Source organism: Ascaphus truei, chromosome 3, assembly GCF_040206685.1.
Source record: "Ascaphus truei isolate aAscTru1 chromosome 3, aAscTru1.hap1, whole genome shotgun sequence".
Taxonomy (NCBI): Eukaryota; Metazoa; Chordata; class Amphibia; order Anura; family Ascaphidae; genus Ascaphus; species Ascaphus truei.
Genome location: NC_134485.1, coordinates 206,978,536 through 206,998,878, shown reverse-complemented (window position 1 = coordinate 206,998,878; position 20,343 = coordinate 206,978,536). Strand labels below are relative to the sequence as shown.

The 20,343-nt window shown below is 42.1% G+C and overlaps 1 protein-coding gene across 2 annotated transcripts in view; it reads left to right on the top strand.

The window, feature by feature from the left end:
• The window catches only part of RCC1L (RCC1 like), a 29,967-nt gene extending 10,206 nt beyond the window's left edge, over positions 1–19,761 (top strand). For both annotated transcript variants that reach the window (XM_075589967.1, XM_075589966.1), the window contains exons 4-12: positions 1,148–1,276; positions 2,235–2,301; positions 3,358–3,409; positions 5,738–5,822; positions 7,744–7,925; positions 12,262–12,349; positions 13,420–13,593; positions 14,256–14,341; positions 16,562–19,761. In XM_075589967.1, coding sequence (XP_075446082.1) covers positions 1,148–1,276; positions 2,235–2,301; positions 3,358–3,409; positions 5,738–5,822; positions 7,744–7,925; positions 12,262–12,349; positions 13,420–13,593; positions 14,256–14,341; positions 16,562–16,639 — 941 coding nt within the window. In that variant the 3' untranslated portion in view covers positions 16,640–19,761. The remainder of the gene's footprint in view (positions 1–1,147; positions 1,277–2,234; positions 2,302–3,357; positions 3,410–5,737; positions 5,823–7,743; positions 7,926–12,261; positions 12,350–13,419; positions 13,594–14,255; positions 14,342–16,561) is intronic.
• The last annotated feature ends 582 nt before the right edge of the window (positions 19,762–20,343 follow it).

The following is a 20,343-nucleotide window of genomic DNA, read 5'->3' as shown; positions in this document are numbered from 1 at the left end:
AGGGGTTTGTCCGTCTTATTCCTCACGGTTCCTATGTGTTCAAGCACCCTCTGTTTAAGACACCTGCTTGTTTTCCCCACATAGACCTTGCCACAGACACATTTGCCTTGGTATATGACACCTGTGCTAAGGCAGTTGATGAAGCTGCGTATGGGATACGTCTTGGTGTCATTCCAGTTTCCGAACTGTTTTGTGGTGTTCATGTACTGGCATGCCTTGCATCGCTGGCAAGTATATGATCCAGTGGGTTTTGGTGGTAGCCATGTTCTTGGTTTCTCCTCCTCAAAGTGGCTATGGACCAACAGGTCTCGCAGATTCTTGGCTCGTCTACTGGTCATGGATGGGCGGTCTTTGGTGACACCTTTTAGGAGGTCGTCTGCTCTTAGGATGTGCCAATGTTTCTCCAGAATAGCTCTTGCCTGAGGCCATTCGCGGTTAAATGTACCTACAAAACGAATCACTTTGTCTGGTAGGCTAGGTGGTTTGTCCATGATAAGGGACTGGCGTGAGGTGTATTTAGCTCTCTTATAGGCCTTCTTTATACTCTTTCGGCTATACCCTCTCTCCACAAAGCGTTGTGTCATTGTTTTTGATCCGGAGCCAATATGGCTATCTTTATTTAGGATCAACTCGCCTTCAGTACGTCGTTCGATCAATATTTTATACATGTTGTTATAATAAAGATTATGTTTTTAATTCATTCATTTATCCCCAGAGTGTGAACCTGAGTGCTACATTGGGCTCCTTCTCTCCCATATCTACTACAGTGTTTACACCCAAAGCACCGTTCATATCTTTATTTCACTGCGGCCGCAGCAGGGGTTCCCCTACTATCTCTAATTTACAATTTAGTCAATTTTGCAGTTAAATAATCTGGCTTCTAACACAGGATTTTCCCCTCGCTTCTAGTCACTGCAGTATACGGATGTTATCCATTTCACAGGAAACAATACCTGGGTGTAGTTGTACATGAGCTATCGAGATCACAGCCTTCTCTTAGAGGTGCCCCCAGCTGCATTACATCTGAAGAAGGGACCTTTGTGACCTCTTCTGTGTATTAGTTGGAAGAAGCTTGGAACTAGACTTCAAAAAAGTAGGGGTATTGATTAGATGCGACAATGCTCTGACACTTGTATTTCCTTTGCAGCTAAAGGGTACGAGTACATCCTGGAACCTTCACCTGTTCCATTACCGCTGGACAAGCCCCGAGACACACGAGTGTTGCAGGTGTCCTGCGGGAGGGCACACTCCCTCATCCTGACAGATAAAGAAGGAGGTGACTTATGTGATACCACATTTAACACCCAGATCTGTTTCCAATATGATATGCTGGGCATAGTTGCCATGTTTCTGTTAAGCTCCAAAATGTGATCATAAAAACATATGCTAAGATTTGGTATCCCATAAGAATTACGTTTGAGGGGACTTATTATTTTGCCATGTACTGTAATCAGTGGTGGTTATGTTCATTCATTTAAAACAAATATTGCTAATTTGTGCCATCTATTGATTTGCATCTGCATAACCTATTCAGCAGGTAGCGAAATAAAAGTTATAAGTATGATTTAGATTTGTACTTCCATTTCCAAGATCACAATAACTCCATTGAGGTAAACACACAAATCTCATCAGAAGGTTGTGCTTTTGTAGAGCTGAATGTACATGTCTTTGGTGCACTTACTTTGTTTCAAGTAGAGAGAGTGAACCATTTATTTAAAATATTTTTTTCTACCCAATTTCCATCCATGTTTGGAAAATAGACGCCCCAAAAATTCCTGTCATTTTTATTTTTACAAATAAAAACTGAAAACGCAGTGTATTAGTGACAAGTAACATTCTCATAGTGGTTTTGAATAATTAGACCAATGGTTTTCAACCGGGGTTCCGCGAGCATCCCCCAGGGGTTCTGCGACCGCCAGGGGGAAGAGCTGGGTCAACTCTCCCAGCTGTCCCGGGCCCCGCGGCCACTGTGTGCAGCAGTGACCCGGCAGTTACTGAGCTCAACAGCAGCAGCCCTCGGTCACTGCTATCTCTCCTCTCCCTGCTTCTGCCATCAACATCCGGCTGACAGGAGGGAGAGGAAGCATCAGTGTGAGAGCTGAGAGGGGGAGGGAGGGAGGTGAGGGTTGGGGTTCCCCAGAATTTCACAATTGAATTCTGGGGTTCCCTAAGCAAAAAACGCTGAAACCCATTGTATTAAAACAGCCAGCAGTTAATATAAATTACCCTTCCAGTTTTCAGTATGGGAAACAATTCGTATGGACAGTGCGGGAGAAAGATTATTGAAGGAGAGATTTACAGGTAAGAAATATTTAGCAGTGACCTCTGAAAGTGCGTGATTAGCCGATCCTCATGGTTTCCTAGAAATGGGAATTTAATTCATGTGATATTGTGGAAAAACAGATGATTATTTTTTCCATGTAAACCATCAAGAGAACTTTTTATTAAAATAAAATAAAAAATATGTCGTATGTATATATACACACACATACGTACGTATATGTGTATGTGTCTATCTATATCACAAGGTGATCAGAATACCAGCACGACACAGGGTAAAGTATCCCTGGGATATGTTTTGGTGATGGATTAATAAATCAATTCCAATGTTACTTTACACCGTGTTGTGCTTGTATTCTGATCACCGTGTGATAGTGTGTGTGATATATATATATATTTACATATACATACATACACTTTATACAAACACACAAATTATACTGTGTGAGCTATTTACTATTTCACAAGTCCGCAAACATCACTTTATTTCAGAAAATATTACTTCGATATCAAGATTATATCTTGTGCATTTATCAGTTTAGGTCCTTGCTGAACTTGGCATCCCCAAAACGTCATTGTCAGCACTGTTCAGAAACCCAGAAGAAAATGTTCTATCCATTAGATGCCACGCTAGTTTAGCGAGAGTAAAAACAGAGGGTGCTAATAATATCAAGTAAAGGGGTGATTAGGCTGAGACGGTCCTATTGTTTTTGTATCACTACTACTAAGTGAATACCATCTGAGTATAATTTTCCTACAGTAGGCTACATTAGTTGCATACGGTTTTCCATTCTGTTCTGTCTTTCCTTTGCAATTGAAAGACAACGGGTCCTAGATTCCATGTGGCTTAAGAGCTTACTGAATAAGGCTGTGCAAAGTAGAATATTACTCCAACTCCATAGTTATTGTACTACTGCCACCTAACTATAGGTGAGTGATTCAAAAAAGAAAAGGGGTGAATAGGCCCAGTAAATTAAATTTATATAGCAGGATCTTTCTTTAATCACTGCTAATACTACACAGCCCCAAGTACTATAGTGACAATCTTTTCTTATTTCACCTTCTTCCATGTGCTAGTGAAAGCCAGTTGATTCACCGGATCAAGCAACTGGACAGCAGGGTTGTTCAGGTAAGAGAAACCTGTGTGAGACCTTGGCACAGCAACACGACATGTAAGGGTGCAGTCACTCCTTGTGCTAAGAGAACTCGTTCATGTAATCATATCACTAGAATATGTTTCATTCCTTTAGCTCCCACCCCGTGGCAGAAAAAGTTTCATTACCTTCCATTTTTCTGTGTGTGTGGAATTTTATCATGAGATAATAACCATGGGGATGGGTTATAGATATGAGAAAGGAGAGAGGGAAGGGCATATTCACAGTCAGTTGATAGAAATGTTGGAGAATTAATTCCCTTAATACACAAACGTATATGAATACTTGAACATCAGATATAAGGACCCAGCTGTGAGGCCCACATTTCAGTTTACAGGGAGAAAACAGTCTGAGGAGAAGAACATGCACAAGGCTACATTGCCATCTCTAGGGAGGCCCGCCCAGAGGCATCTAGCATGAATGTGAAGTCCGATCAGGATTGAAAGAGGATTAAGGTTGGGGATACCTGTGCGGGAAAGCAAAGGTTGCCAGACTTTCTGACGTTTGAAACGTGTGATGTTCATAAAGCGAATCATCTTTTCCATTTGGCAAATGAACCTTATTTTGTTGCGAATTCTAGAAAGAGACGATCTATTTCTTTTTATTTCCACAATGCCGCTAATTCACACCTTGTTGCAATTGCTATGTGGGAAATTAACTTGTTCTCTGCCATGGTTATATCCTGGAGAGGCCTATTTAAAAGGGAGAGCCACTGATCCAGCGGGGGAGATCTATATTCGAGATCCGTTGCATCCAGTTGCTCACCCCTCTCTAAAGGTGTGCTACCTGAGGCCAAGACAGCCACATGTGGAGACAGCATGCCTGTTCACCACACCGCTTGGGGCAAAGGGGTGTGACACCATCTCAACATGACCTTCTACGCGCTCTCCTTAATAGTGGTGCATTTAGAGCTTTTAGCCGCTGTATCAAAAATATCATCTCCATTAAACTTTTCGTTAAGATCGGACTCCCACTGCCTCATAATTGTAATTTTATGTTGTGAGTTTGCCTCTGGGCACGGGAAACAACTAGAGTTGCAAAATCCATTGGATTATTTTGATCGAGTGAATGTTATTTTTCGTTATTTTTCGCTTCTGAAGACATCAGATGGTACAAAATCGGCCTATTTGGAAATAGGAGGAAATATAGAAATTGCCAATCAACGTTCACGGGGGGGGGGGGGGAGGGGAATGCATTTTTCCCTCAGACACTTCACAAATGTTTATAGCGATCTTTACAGCAGTTTTAACATTTTGATGCCAATATTCTAGTCATGGAGGAATCCAAAGACTTTGATTAAATGGATCGCATTAAAAGATTCTGCATTACACCGTCAAATATTATTATTATTTTTTGTGCTACAGTAGTGTCGATGTAGCGGCAATCTAAACATGCATGTTTTGGGGGGGTTTTGAGAATAGTTTTCATTTTTAGCACCGGATTGAAGCAGTGGGTCCCCGGAGCTGACCCCCTTTGATTTTAGCTCTGGGGATCTCCTACTTCCGGAGATATCTCCGTAGGGTTGCAGGTAACCGCTCGGCTAGCAGGGTTCATATAATGGCAGCATTTCAAAGCTCCTGTGCCCTGCTGGCTAATAGGAAGCCGAGACGTCATCCGGCGTGGCTTCCCATTGGCCCGCGTGACGTGGGTGCTTTAAACTTTGCCGAGGTACCGGCACCCCCTTCGGAGCTCTGTATCTCGGGAAGCAGGGGGTCCCCGGAGCTGAAACTATTGGGATTCAGCTCCGGAGACCCCCTGCTACAACACTATGTTAAAAAAAAAATGAATTACTCCTTTAAGAGCCAAATCAAAATGACTGCAAAACTAAATTCCTACTTCCTACTAAAAACCTACTTCCAATCGTACAGCATTAAACGATGATATAATCTATTGGTATCATTTATAGTATCTGTCTATCGTTCTCGTGTGTGTGTGTGTGTGTGTGTGTGTGTGTGTGTGTCCCACTCCGTCAGAACACATGAAATGACTGTACTTGGGCTGTTGATTCTCATCTTCCTAACTCCAAATAGTCATTAATCATCAGTGCTACAGAGGTCAAAACAAGGGGGGAGGGGGGGGGGGGGGAGTAGCAATGGCATTGTAGATGCTTGCAAATGTTTTTTGTAAATTATGCTATTTAATTAAAAACAAGTGAACTAAATATACATTTGTAATTGTGCGATGAATTTGGCCCTTTTTTGTCCATGTTTTACACATACATACAAAGTTACGCTTGCCTAAAGTGATACACTATATCTTTAAGTAGCAGCCTCTTGCATGGTGCCACTTTCTCTGTCTTGCAGGTTGCTTGCGGACAAGATCACAGTCTTTTCAGAACCGAGAGAGGGGAAGTGTATTCATGTGGCTGGGGAGCAGACGGGCAGACAGGTCAGTTTTTGAGTTGAGAACAACAATTGAAGTGATAAAGGCGCTTAACGCTTGATCCCTTGTATGATTGCAATAAACAGATGAACAATATGGGACATGAGGGTATGTGAGAAAATTGAAGTAAAGTCCCCAGAAGAACCAATAATCCCTGAAGGGCAAGAAAAAGGCTAAAATAACCTAACCTAAATCAAGCCCTCATTGGGATGGTTCCTGGACTCACAATAAGTATTCAGTAATGAATGATACTCACAAAATCCCCTTTTCCAATGTCCTGTGGAGGTGTGCAGCCTGGTAGGGAGATGCTGGTCTCAGAAGGCAAATAGAAAAAGAGAAAAAAACCAGCGCACCACCAAAGTGGGTCCCAAGCAAATGTATGGTAAAAAATCTTCTTTATTTAATCCATCTGAAAGTGGAGGTTAACACCCTCTTACGCGTTTCGTGTAAACATACACTTTATCAAGGAGTATGCAATACATATACATCACTACCTTTATATACACATAATCATTTCCTATTTTCGCACCAAAACTGACGTCACAAACACGCCCATAGTTGGCTGCAGCGGGACACACACACACACACACACACACACACACTGACTGACACACACTGACATACACACACTGACTGACACACATACACACACTGACTGACACACATACACACACTGACTGACACACATACACCCTGACACACATACACACTGACTGACACATACACCCACACACACTGACTGACACACACTCGCATACACACACTGACATACACACACTGACTGACACACATACACCCACACTGACTGACACACATACACACACACACACTGACTGACACACATACACACACACACTGACTGACACACATACACACGCACACACTGACTGACACACACATACACACACACTGACACACATACACACACACCCACTGACTGACACACACATACACACACACACACACTGACTGACTGACACACACACACACACACTGACTGACATACACACCCACACACTGACTGACACACTGACTGACATATACACACACTGACACACATACCCATACACACACTGACTGACACACATACACACAAGGAATTCACACTTAGTGCAAATAGCGTGTGCTGAGCACGCGCATTATAAGTCAAATTTGTTTGCGTTTTGTCAATGAAATTGTATTTTTATTTTTAATTAAAACATCACCAATACAAATACAATTTCTGTGACAAAAGTCAAAGAAGTTTCACTTACTATGCGCGTGCTCAGCACACACAGCTTTTTTACAATACATTTGATGGGACCCACTTTGGCGGTGCGCTGGTTTTTTTCTCTTTTTCCAGTTTTTGAGTTGGCCTGTTTGCTGCTAGATCGTGCCTTGTGGTTATGGCTGTTTTCGTTTTGAATATGTTTTGTGGGTCAGATGTGGGTTTTGTGAAGTTTCTATGTCTAGGCAACAAAATTGTTGCAATTTAAGGCCATCTAAGATACATTTTAACACCTTAGTAGATAGTGTCCTATGCACTACTTTGCGCCTGAACCATGTAAGGGGTAATCCCTCTTAGGACCAAAATTACATGGGGTCTCATCTAGGTAGTTTATACCTTTTTTTTTTTTCTTTATCTCATCTGTGACCTATAAGTATTTATCATTTATTTTCTAAAGATAAACTTGGGAGGGGTTTGATTTCCTCTGGCTGCTCCATTTTGTCACTGTGTGATCAGCAAGTGCTTGAAGAACAAGAGTTCCCCCTCCCCACCTCCCATTGACATCACTGGTTCTCTGATAAACACGGGGGGGGGGGGGGGGGGTTAAGGCTAAAGAAAACATTCAGATGCCCCTAAGAAATAAAATTGTCCAACTATGTGGGGTTGTCATATGTCAGCATGGATAGCTCTGGACTGACCCTTTCATACGACCTCTGACAGGACTTGGTCATTACAACATCTGCAGTGTTCCTACGAAGTTGAGTGGAGATTTGGCAGGGGTAAATATCTCCCAGGTGGCCACCTATGGAGATTGCTGCCTGGCTGTTTCAGAAGAAGGAGACTTATTTGGCTGGGGAAACTCTGAATACCTGCAGCTCGCATCCATCACTGATGCCACACAGGTAAGAAACCCAGGGACAGTCACCGCCAACTAGGACAGTAATATTCAGGTAGTGACATCACTGCTCTGGATTATTTATTTTTCTAAAGTGTGTGTGTATAGATAGCTATAGAAAAGTAGCGGTATAGGTTCTCAGAAGGACTTGTTAATAAAAAGAGTTTTATTGGTGAAACACAAAAGTGGATCGACTTTTCGGTCCTTACAAGGAACTTTATCACGATTTTTATAATTGGGGCTCGACAAAGTCTAAAAAAAAAAAAACACTCGGCCAAAACAAAAAGTCACTCACCCCCACAAAAAAACTGTCACCCCCCCTCACCAGTCTTACCAAAGGCGGCGGCGTGGTGCGGCGTCTCCCACCATTTTCCTGCTTCTCCCCTGCAACTTATGAGTGTCTCCTCTGCAGCTCCTGGGAAAATGGCTGCGTGGCGTCAAATGACGACAGGACGCTACGTGACGTCACGCAGCGTCAAGTTATGGCAACTTGACGCCGCGTCCCGTTGTCATGCGACACGGCGTCGTGATGATAGAGATGGAGAATGCCGTGAGGCGCCGCACCCAGCGGCAGGTAAGACTCGCCAGCGGGCAAAATGTGCTCGCCCCGGGCAAGTGCATTTGTCGAGTCCTGATTTATAATACAAACGGTATTGTTTAGGGCACCCAGGCTGATGTCGCTGTCATTTAAGTGAGTGCCCTCACACACACACTCTGATATATGTATCTGCTACTATGCGTCCCATCTGTAGGAAAAATGTTGTTACTGGTTGGTCGGTTTTGCCAATATGCAATATTTGATTTGGATATTGGAATGGTGTGTGGCCATGTGGGCACTTTATTATGTACACTACTGAGGGCAAAGTGCAAGATATTTTTGTTGTTTGAGATGAATACTTTTAACAGCGCTCAATGGTGAAAGTGTTTCCCAGGATTAGGCTGTTAAAATTCACACGGTCGTGGCTGTGGCTGTAGCTGTAGTTGACTGATTTTGGCTGGTGGGAAGGAGGACACTGATGTGAATTTCTCGGTAAGATCTGTTTTTACCAGGGTTTCTCGCAGATTCCATCTTTTCTTGTGTCCAAAGACTGGAATGGAATACTTGGTGCAGTTGTTCATCACTGGAGAGGACGTGCCAGTGATTCTTGATCGAGTGGCTCTTTTCCACTGTACCAATCCCCTCAGTATGAGGGATACATGTATATCGATTTCAGACACCCATAGTTACAAACACAAACTGGAAGTCAGGAATATTGCAGCCAGGTAGTTTAATGAATGAAGGTGTCCGCATTGATGCCCTTGAGGGAGTTGATACTGAGATTGAGGTTGGCTACATCTGTATATTAAAATTAAAAATGGCACAAGGCAGGGCTGTCCACTCCCTGCCTCGCTGTTTGGTCTTGCCATTCATTCATTAGCCTTTGCAATTTGTAATATTAAAAATGTCAACAGTTTAGAAATGGGTCCTGCAGAATATAAAATCGCTTTTGCAGATGAAATCTTATTTTCTCTGACCAGGTCTCTAGTATTCCTCCCAAATTAGTTGAATATCCTTGAGAAGTTTGAAAGACTATCTGGATTGAAAATAAATTATTATAAATATGAGGCTCTTAGGCCCCGATCTACAGAGCTCTGTTAACTCAGGGCTTATAAGGTATTTTTTTAGTAATGTACTTTATGCTCCCTGGGTTTAGTGCAAATCCACAAAGCTAATTCTATGCAAAAACTACAGTGGTAAGTTATTTCATTAAGCATAAACGTATCATGTTACAATAGCACCAACTCGCAAAAACCATATTTTAGGGTCTGGATGGAGTTAACACCACCTTTTGGTGTGACCTACTGTAAGTAACGTCTTGTTAAATCCATGTGTTAACTATAACGGAGCTCTGTGAACATGCAATGTTTTTGCCTGTCATTAGCACAAACGTCCATTATAGTAACGCATTATAGTGAGCTGTGAAGATGCCTGTTGGCACTTAATGAGGCGTTAACTTAAGTTAATGCCTCGTTAAATCAATAAGAGGCCTGTGTGTATCTGGCCTAAATATCAATCTTCCGCCTCAGGTGACTAAGTGGATTTCTTTAAAGTTTTACTTTAAATGGAATAAAGCTGCATTTTCGTATCGGGGGTTCAGCGGAACCAATTATTTTGAAACCTTATATAATGCAAACTATTCCCAGTTAATACAAATATTTAATAAAGATGTTGAATGCTGGTTGAAATATTACACATCTTGTCTGGGGAGAATTGGTTCGGATAAGATTCTCAGTAATAAATTAATTTCTGTTTAGTACACTACCAATTTCAGTCAATTTGCCGGGCAGGGGGAGAAACCAAAGGTTTAAGCAAATCTGATTTGAAGGTGCCTTCCATAGGTGGGAACAGTGTTCATTTCACCTCTGAGATACATAGCGAGAAAGGTAGCATCTGTACTTCTGCATATTTAATTGCCCTTCATCAGGCAGTCAATAGGAAGCCGCGAGGTATGACGTTGCGTCTTCCTATTGGCCCGCATAACGTGGGAGATTTAAACCACAATTTTGTTTCTTCTGGAGGGGACAGTACCGGCGCTATTAATGCGGTTCAGTTGCAGGACCACCTGCTTCCCATCCATATAATTAATCAAGCAGGAGGGACTGCTCCTTTAGGGAGACCGTGAGGCATGGAAGGAATAAACCTCCAGATCTATTTTAGAGCTGCACAACTAGGTAAAATCACCTCACTGGCACACCAAAGCTGGAACTAAGAGATGGGTGGATATTAAAGCTTCTGAATGTAAATTCATCGGATTTAAATATTTGCTACTTAAGGCAATTAACCCCCCCACCCCTCATTCAATTATAGCACACCTAGTCTGGGTTAATCCAAACCTTAATTCAGGCTTAAAGGATACTGTTTTTGTTGCTTGGCACGAAGCAAGGATAACCAGAGTAGGGGAATTTCTGTCGGGTGTCTGGGTAAAGACCTATCATTTAGAGAGGACTCCAAATCTTTTTTTCTTAGATTATTACAGATAAGGCTCCCAAATACAATTTAATAAAATCTGGAATCTTGATGCAATCCCTCTGATGCGGATTGATGATCTCAGTTCATGCCTTTTTGATCACACCTTGTTATCTATATAGTTTAGCAATTTTTACATTCAATGTTCTGACCCAAGTGGGAATTATTAAAATACATCAGAAGTCCCTTAGGGGTTTTATCCAATGTTCTCCTCTCCCTCCTACCCCCAAATAAGTATTTAATTTGGTGTTCGTTATTCTGTTAAAATATGTCACTTTATCTTTTTCTTTTCTCTTCTGTTTCTTAACAAAATGGCAAAGTGTTAGTTGTGGGGAAAAAACTCAGTCCACACTTATTATTATTTAGACAAAAGCAATCTGTTGAGAAATGTCATTGCAGCGGCCACTCACAAGAGTACATTAACATTAACTCAAGACATGCTGTCTGACTTAACACAAAGGCCCTGCTCTATAGGCTCTACGTAAGCTATTTTATACCAGAAAAAGGGGCGGGCATATTTAATATCACAATGTCAGCTCATATGACTTCATTGGACATCTTACTTTTCTTTATATCTGGTTTTTCTTGCGGTTACTTGTTAAACATTTTTGATATATATATATTTATATATATATATATATATATATATATATATATATATATATATATATATATATGTGTATATTAGCAATTAAGCAAAAAGGAAAATTCAGGTACTAAGCTAACGCATTCTTCTCAAGGCCGACAGCTGGTACATCTGACTGTAAGGGGGAGTTAGTAGATAAGACAAGGGCCCAACTTAACAAAGAAATTACAGTTTCAGCATTAAAGAAAGTTTGAAGGAAATAAATTGTTACACACATTTTCACTTAATCCGTAACACGATGAAACACAAATCATGACTCTTTATATAGGTATGGAAAACAAAAGCCTGGTTATAGCTATGCATAGAAATACTGTGAAAATATTATTCTTGCATATGTTCAAAAAACACTTTCATATCTCCATGGAAAACCGCTTTGTATTTCCTATTGAAGTTGTACAAACTGAGAATAAACAGGAGTTGTCATGTAGACACTCTACTACAGGTTTCGCTCCAAATAAATAAATAATAATAAAAAAAAACGATATATATATATATTTTTTTTTTAATGAATCTGCTTTATTTGGCATCACATGGAGGACACTTTCAAAATAGATCATATAGGGGAGCTGTACCTTCCAAAATAGCAGTAGCTTGTTACCTTTATACATAAGGCTGCAGTAGGCCAGCCAGTGTCCGCTTGCCGTTCACAGTGCATGGTTCTGTTTCTAGTAATCACGACTTGTTTTCCAGGTCAGTGTTCCCCGACACTTACCATTCCCGCATGTTGGGACGGTGAAGCAGGTTGCATGTGGAGGGACCGGCTGTGCTGCTTTAAATGGTGAGAGCAAAACAACTGGAAGCCCTGTACTTACTTGTAGGGCTATATTCTCTTTAGTATAGAGATGGCCATCTCCTTGCCCTTTACATGAATGTCTAATGTCTGCAGCCTAAAGGAGCAATCCCATCACATGCAAGACAAAGATGGGATTTTAAAGATGATTCAACTGGACACCGGGAGACAATTACATTGCATAGCTTTTCAAACTCAAAACTTGAATCCTGAGAAGCATAATAGATCACATAATTCTGCCATTTCTATGGCTTTTTATAGGCGGTGCCAAAGTGGAACGGCTACTTTAAAATAGCAGTACTAAATTAGCACAATTTAAAGACAAAATGCACATGCACTGCTGGGGAGGCTTCGTAAACCTGCCAGGTTCTGTGTTGAGGTGTATAATCTCCCACTGTGCAATACATAGGTTGACCTGGGTATTAGGCTGTCTGTCAGTGCTCAGTAATACAGCCATAGCATTTAATGAATATAACTGGATTGGGCAGTGATTGAGCCATATGCTGTTGTCAAGTGGTGCTGGTTGCTCGAGAAAATTGGTAAAGGAATGGTAGTGTTCAGGTCAAGTCACTGCCTTTGAGACAGAGTTCAGTTCCCAGGGTCGGCTCCACGTCTCTGGCCACATTTCTTTACCGCCAGGCGCCTGAGACAAATGAATCTTCCACCAGGCAGGTACGCAGGACTGAAAACCTGTGTGTATAGGGGGTCACTACCTAGGAAATTATTATTTTTGTGAGGATCCTTGGGAACGCCTGTAGTAACACAATAAACTGGAAACTGACACAGGAGCTGTCATTTTAAGTAAAATCTTTGTGCAAGTCAATTGGTTTAGTAGCAAGCAATGTCCAAGAATAAAACCGCAACATTAGAGGGGGCCGATGTTTTAAGAGACAGATTAATTACGTCAACAGTAAGTTAGATGAGAGGGAACACCCTTAGATGTGAGCCTACAGGGAATGTTGACTTTAGGGGAAGGTACACAGGAGAGGAAATTATTAATGAGCAGGAGTATAGTGCCATGATTTTTGAGGTCACACAAAGTTTTTCTTTTATCTCAGGTGACGGGAATGTTTTTGTCTGGGGTTATGGTATCCTTGGGAAAGGACCAAACCTCCTGGAAACCCAAACGCCTGAAATGATCCCCCCCACTCTATTCGGTCTGTCTGACTTCAGCCCGGACGTCAGGGTGACCCAGATCTACTCGGGACTCGGGCACTTTGCCGCAGTTAATAGTAAGTTATAAAACACAGCTGTTGGTAGTTGTACATGTATAGCAGTGGATATACAAGGTGTGCACACAGTTGCATACAATATTGAATGTCTGCTGATATACAAAGACAGTGACTTAAAACTGGATTTTATACCATGTCTCCTAGATCTAAATTCAGCAAGATGGGCTAAACAGTGTGCCCGTGTTGACTTTGCTTGTTATCATTTGTGTTGTTTTCTTGTAATTGTTTTGTATGGTCTATCTATGCCAAGGTCTGTAGACTAAGCCCCTATAGTACCTTCACTGGTCTGTGCACCATTGCCTGGCGTCCAGGAGAGGGCAGTAATGTATTATGATGATGTGGGTCTCGGTAAAGTTCGTACACGGTTCCATGTGATGGTAGACTGGTATCCTGAAATGATGAACTAACAGGGGCGCGCAAACTTTTCCTGCTGCGGCCCCCTGTCTTCCTTGTCCCGCTCTCGCACACCTCTGAAGTAATATATAAATCTGGTTCGATTGCAGCAACTTTGCAATTGGTGGCGCATGCCTTCCATATGTAGCCCGGATGGATAATATACTGTATTTAGTGGTATTTACTGCTCTGCTCTTTTGGAGTTCAGATTTTTAAAGCCAACATGAAACAAATGGTATAAAAGCTGTTTTGGAAACCTCTTGTTGCAGATCGAGGAGAGCTGTTTGTTTGGGGTAAAAATTTGCGAGGCTGCCTAGGTACTGGGAGAAATGAAGATCAATATTTTCCCTGGCGGGTAAGATAACAGTCAAGTCAATATCACAAAAAAACTAATTCAGGTAGTGATACATCTTTATGAACCAAGTTTTCTGTAGATTCATTTTTAAACCCTCATAAGCCGTACTTCTTCATTTTCTTAGTTCTTAAATCTTAGTTTGACCTTTTACAGACATTAAGAGGCAGCCAGTTGTGATTTGTGGTGTCTGTGCCACTGGAATTACCAAGAGGCCAAACTTTGTGAAAACCAATAATAATTCTGGTGTTTTTTCCCCTTTCTCCTTCATAAGGAATTTTAGGCCGATAGTTATTTGAAAAGGACGTTATCCTTTTCCTTTACTGACTACCACAACTACTCTCGCACGTAACATCTATGGCAATTGTTAAGGATTTTGCTGCCACCAATCATGGTATAATCCAAACATTATGTATGTACAAGTATGACCCCAGAAGGGTCAAAAAAGGCCCTACTAATTTCACTCGCTGAGGAGATGTGGAAAGGGGCTATATGAGTCCGAGAGATGTCCGTGTCTCTTCCACTATTTGTGGATACAGTCTGATCCCCAGCCCCGCCCCCCTGATGAAGCGTGCCACGTCAGGGATTTTATGACGTCACAACGGTGGCTTCCGTGCATGTTGGATCTTTGGCTCTTCATCACATGGCCAGTATCGCTGCCTACGTCTCGCTGCAATGGCCCTATACACTTACAGATGCGTTCATTCGTATGTCTCTATAATTAGCATGCACAGAGTATCTCCTTTTCTCATGCTATCAACAAAAATGTATTTTGGGGCGTTTTGAAATCCTGAGCCAGATACACGAGCCTGCGGCTCTCACTGTTGATGGAGCCTGTTACAGGCTGGCTATATTGTGAACAGGTTATGTGAACGTATATGCTCAGGCTCTATGTGGTATCATATCCCTTGTGGTATCATATCTCATTCAGACACCTAGGAATATGTTTTCATATTTTCTGTGAAGGGAATATTACTGTTTCACCCTTATTCCTAGACACTGTATGTGATGAATTGAGAAGTGTTCTGTTACAACTATATATCCCACCTATACCAGAGTGGGGATATTCACCTATATCATCCTACACCTGTTTCACGTGATACCTTGGTTCATAGCGGATAGAGCCTTCTATAGATTGGCCATACTTTGATCTGGTTATATGATTTGTTGTGTTCAGTTTCTATGTGGTATTACATGTCTTGTCTTCCGACACCTAGGAATGTTTTCTCACTTCCCCTGAAGGGACTGTTATTGCTCTACCATCATACCTAGATTCAGCATGTGATTATACCTTACACATTACATGCACACAATCAGTGGTGCCTTGTTACAATCATATATCCTATCTACAGTATACTAGAATGGGGTTATCTACCTATACCCACCCCGCACCTTTACCATGTGACCATATGTCCAGAAAATTCTTCTGATAGATTTCATAGGATTGTTCTTGATACTGTTACAGATACACCAGATCCAATACTCTGCTCTGGGCCGCCACCCCATGGAGGATTTTAATATCACATCACTGTATATAGTTCACTATTATTGTTATCATTCTTGATGCAATTCCAATTTTATTGTTTTCATTTTATGGTCCTTTGAGGATCTCCTTACGAGGTTTACTGAGTCAGTAGCTTACCCAGACTGTGTCCACCAATAGTGGAAGAGACACCGACTTCTCTGGGACTCATGGTCCCTTTCCACATCTCCTCAGTGAGTGCATATAGTAGGACCTTCTTTTGACCCTTCTGGGGTCATACTTGTACATAGGCACATGTTTTTCCTACTTGCATCCTGATTATCAGAATATCCATACATGTTTAATCATTAAGTATTAGGTGAGCAGTTGGGTCACCATATTTGCTTGTAATCCTAACACTGTAAAGGGATTCCTATTACGTGGGCTGCTTCCAAATAGGATATAATTGAAGAAGCCACTCTAACCTCTAATGTGTAAGGCAGATTTTGTACTTTTTAATGTATACATTTGAAATGTTCTTAGGCAGGCAGACTTAATACCGAATATAGAAAGTGGATTAAATTGATACAGACCCTTATCGTACTTATCAAGTTATTCTCTCCTGAACATGTCCTATTGCTTAAGTTTAGCACTTTCAATACCACTTGTAAGCACAAATAATGCTAGAAGTGAGCCCCTTGATGCAAAGTGGAGCATGCCCACCTAGGACACAGTGTAAGTTCTGTTTTGTGTTTTTGCAGGTCACCGTTCCTGGGGAAGTAGTGGCTGTTGCTTGTGGCGTTGACCATATGATGGCTCTGGTGAAATCGTTTACCTAAGCATGTTTTTTTATTTATTTTTTTTAAACGACATATACAGAAAATAATTGACTGTGCTATTTAATATTCTCAAGCTAGCGTTTACTTCTCACTCCAGCAGCAAAGTTATTGGGTATATGCTCTATGCATATGTGTAGGAAATACTTTTATCCATCACTATGCAGAAAACTCTTGCATATCTGAAGGCTGGTACCTGGATTCTACAAACACAGATGTATGATCTTAGGACTGGACAAGTAGCATATTTTACCTCTTGAAAATCGGCTCAGAAAATGAATCAGACTGTAAACTGGTTCTATCTCCTAGTTTTCTCCAGCAGACAAAATTCCTGTGAGGCGAAGATGTGACAATTTCAAGAATGTTTCTGTGCATCAGAAGTGTGTCACTATTGTTATGGCAAGAAAATAAATATATTAGTCCATATTAAGTAAACGGTGCTATGCCATAAATCACCTTCCAGCCCATTAACGTTAATGGGCCAGAAGGTGTCTTCCTATTGCTGGTAGGAGTCCTATGGAATAGCACTGCCTACTAAATATGGCCCATTATTCTTTATTCACTTTCTATCAGTAGAAAAACTTGGAATAGCTATCGGAATGCTGCTACGTTGAGTTTGCAGTGCTCTCAGAATGCTGCTACGTTGAGTTTGCAGTGCTCTCGGAATGCTGCTACGTTGAGTTTGCAGTGCTCTCGGAATGCTGCTACGTTGAGTTTGCAGTGCTCTCGGAATGCAGGGCGGTGGAAGTGGCGACCTAGTGGTGAAGTAGTTGAACTTGAAGATGTGAATTCAAGATTAATGCTACCTCTTACAGACATTGGGATATTGATTTAAACATTTGTAAGCAGTAAGACACCTTTATTTCTGTAGTTCCTGAGGAGCCCTATGGCTTGGTACTGGTTAATAAATATGGCCAAATACCGTTTGTGTACTGTGGACCACAACAATTAGGCCATGCGCTTACTATACAGTTGTTCAACCTTTTGAAGGAGGGGGGGGGGGGGGGGGCGGGGGGATATTGATTTAGTCTTATCAGATATTACTGGTTTTAATAAAATAACATGGTTAACCCTGCTGAATGTTTGTGTCTTTACCTAAAGCAAGCTAATCAGAAGTCAGATGAGTTTATAAGCTCCTGGGACGCAGCTGCACAGCCTGAACAATGGTAAAAAAAAAAACAAACAAAAAGGACTTTATTGTACAACTAGTGTCTGTGGCTTTCCATAAAGGGGCAGTTGGACAAGGTAAACTACATTCAGAAAGTTTCTGAGTGCATTTCGATGTATTATTCTCCTTTTTAACATTTTTTTTGCAGCTGGAGACCAGTTTTTGTAGCACAGCCTGCCACCTGAATAATGAGAACTGGCTTGGCCTGTTGGGGTTTGGTCCTTCATGCCTCTCCAGCACCAACGGGGTTAATTGATTCCTGAAAATGAGTAGGTAACTCCCATGTCTGTAATTTGAAGGTGGGGATGAAGGATAAATACGGTTTTAGCAATAATATTCTAGCACCATGTTGACTGGAGATAAGAGTGCAGTCGGTTTATTGTGACGATTTTGGAAACCGCAGTGCAGAAAAGTGTCCAGAACAAGAGTGTGCATATAGGCCAGAATTCAACATGTTCAATATTAGCACCAAAGTCAGCCAATAGCAGTGGTAGGTAAGTCCTTTTCTAACAGTCACTTGGCACTGGAGCACTCTTGATAGACATTCTGACAATGAACGAGGTTCAATTAATATGGGGGTGTCCTTATGAGATTTTCAGTTGAAAATTCTGTTTCCAATAACTATATAAGCCTTTGAGGTTTGTTAAATTACCCAACTTCTTAATTCTTTTTGGTGGTGAAGTGTCTGCAATGCATTGATTTGCAGTAGACCTAGGGGATGATTTAGTGAATGCCAGTAGGGAGCAAACGCCACCATATGACTACCCTATATTTACCACAGGTCTATAATGTTGTACTTGTAAGAGGCACAGTGGCGGATTTACAATTTTGCCGCCCATAGGCCCATACCTTTTTGCCGCCCCTAAATTATTTGTCTCGCCCTCTCAATACACAAAATGTTATATCCTTCCCCCCCCCCCCCCCGGGTGCCGCTGAGCAGCTCTGTGACGTAAAGGCCACACCCCGACACGCCCTCTCAAGCGCGCAACTGACTGGTCATGAAACGCCCAGCGCCTGACGTCACAGCGCTCGAGTGCCAGCGAGCACTCTCCCACCCTGGCTGCAGCCTTAGGCCTCGTTCAGGGTGCTGGCTTCTGAGGGAGGGCGTGCTGCCATGCGTGCGGCCGTGGGATACAATGTATTTAAAGTGAACTGTGGTTGTCAGGGTAGCAGCTGCCCTGTCTCCGAAGTACGGAGTTGACGCTGGCTACAGTTTCAATAAACAAGCCAGGTTGTTTTTTGAAGACGGCAGCAGCGTCACTGGGACCTCGGCAGCCAATGAAATCATTCTTGAGAATGATTTCAAGACTGCAACTTGGATCCCTAACCTCAGGTCTGTAGCCCCGCTTGGGGTCACAGGGATGACCCGATGCTGCCAACATCACAGGGAGGGAGCAGAAAGAAGCCATAACCCAGTGCAGGTCGGTCAGCATAGAAAGAGGAGAGATAAACACCTTCACACATTGAGTCACTCTTATGTGCCCAGCTCGCACAAAGGACGAGGCAGGGGCTATAAAGGGACGATACAAGAAAATGTGGGACAAAACTTAGTTACTGTGGTCTTACAATAATTTATCAATACAATGTACAGTAAGCCCCTCAGGCCGTTAAGGGGTTTTATTATGCACCTCTATTTTTCAGTGATGGCGTTTAACTCTTGAGTGGTGTTGGAGATGCACATAGCCTGCAGGGGAAGGATTATCCGTAGAGAGACACTAGAGACCGTGCAACCTTTCAGTGTTCTGTGCTTTGCTGACTGCGAAAAATGTAAATGTATGCAAATTAAAGACTAATTTGTAAATTGTAATTTGCATAATTTCCCTGAAATCCATTTTCAAATGTTGGTCAGTATGATCACTCTGCAATGTTTAATAACGGGGGAGACTGCTGGATTGTGTAAAGTAATAACACTTTTTAATAAAATGCTGCTCGAATAAAAAGTAAAAAATTTGAGTGTTTTTTTTTTTTACCTTTTTATTTTATTATTTTGTGAGACCTGTGAACTTTCGCTGATTTTGTATGAGTCTCGCTGATCGTATCCGGAGTCCCATTGATTCAGTGGTGGGTGACTGCATGTAGTCGGTGTGTTTCCAATTGAAATGCCAGAACACCTAAATGTCGGGCTTTGGAGGTTGATATCTCTGCATTGCTGACACCAGTGAACCGTTTCCTATGGAAATTCGTGCAAGCTGCCATGAATGTCCATAAATTGCAGTATGGCACCTTCTAGACCAGGGGGGCGCAAACTTTTTTCCCTGCGCCCCCCTGCTGGCAGTTCCCCTCTCTCCGCGCCCCACATTCACCTCGGCTCTGGCGTCATGATGTCACATAGCAACGTGACAGCACGGCGTCATTTGACGCCACGTTGCCATGGCGACGCGTCTAAGAAGCCGCTGAAGTAAGTAAGGTTTGCAGAGGCCTTTGCCGCTCCCCAGGCACTTAAAGTGCCTTCGGGAAGCGCTGGGCCTCTAAACCCCGCACCCCCCAGTTTGCGCACCGCTATTCTAGACAATGGCTTAAAATGCGTCATGTAATTGTG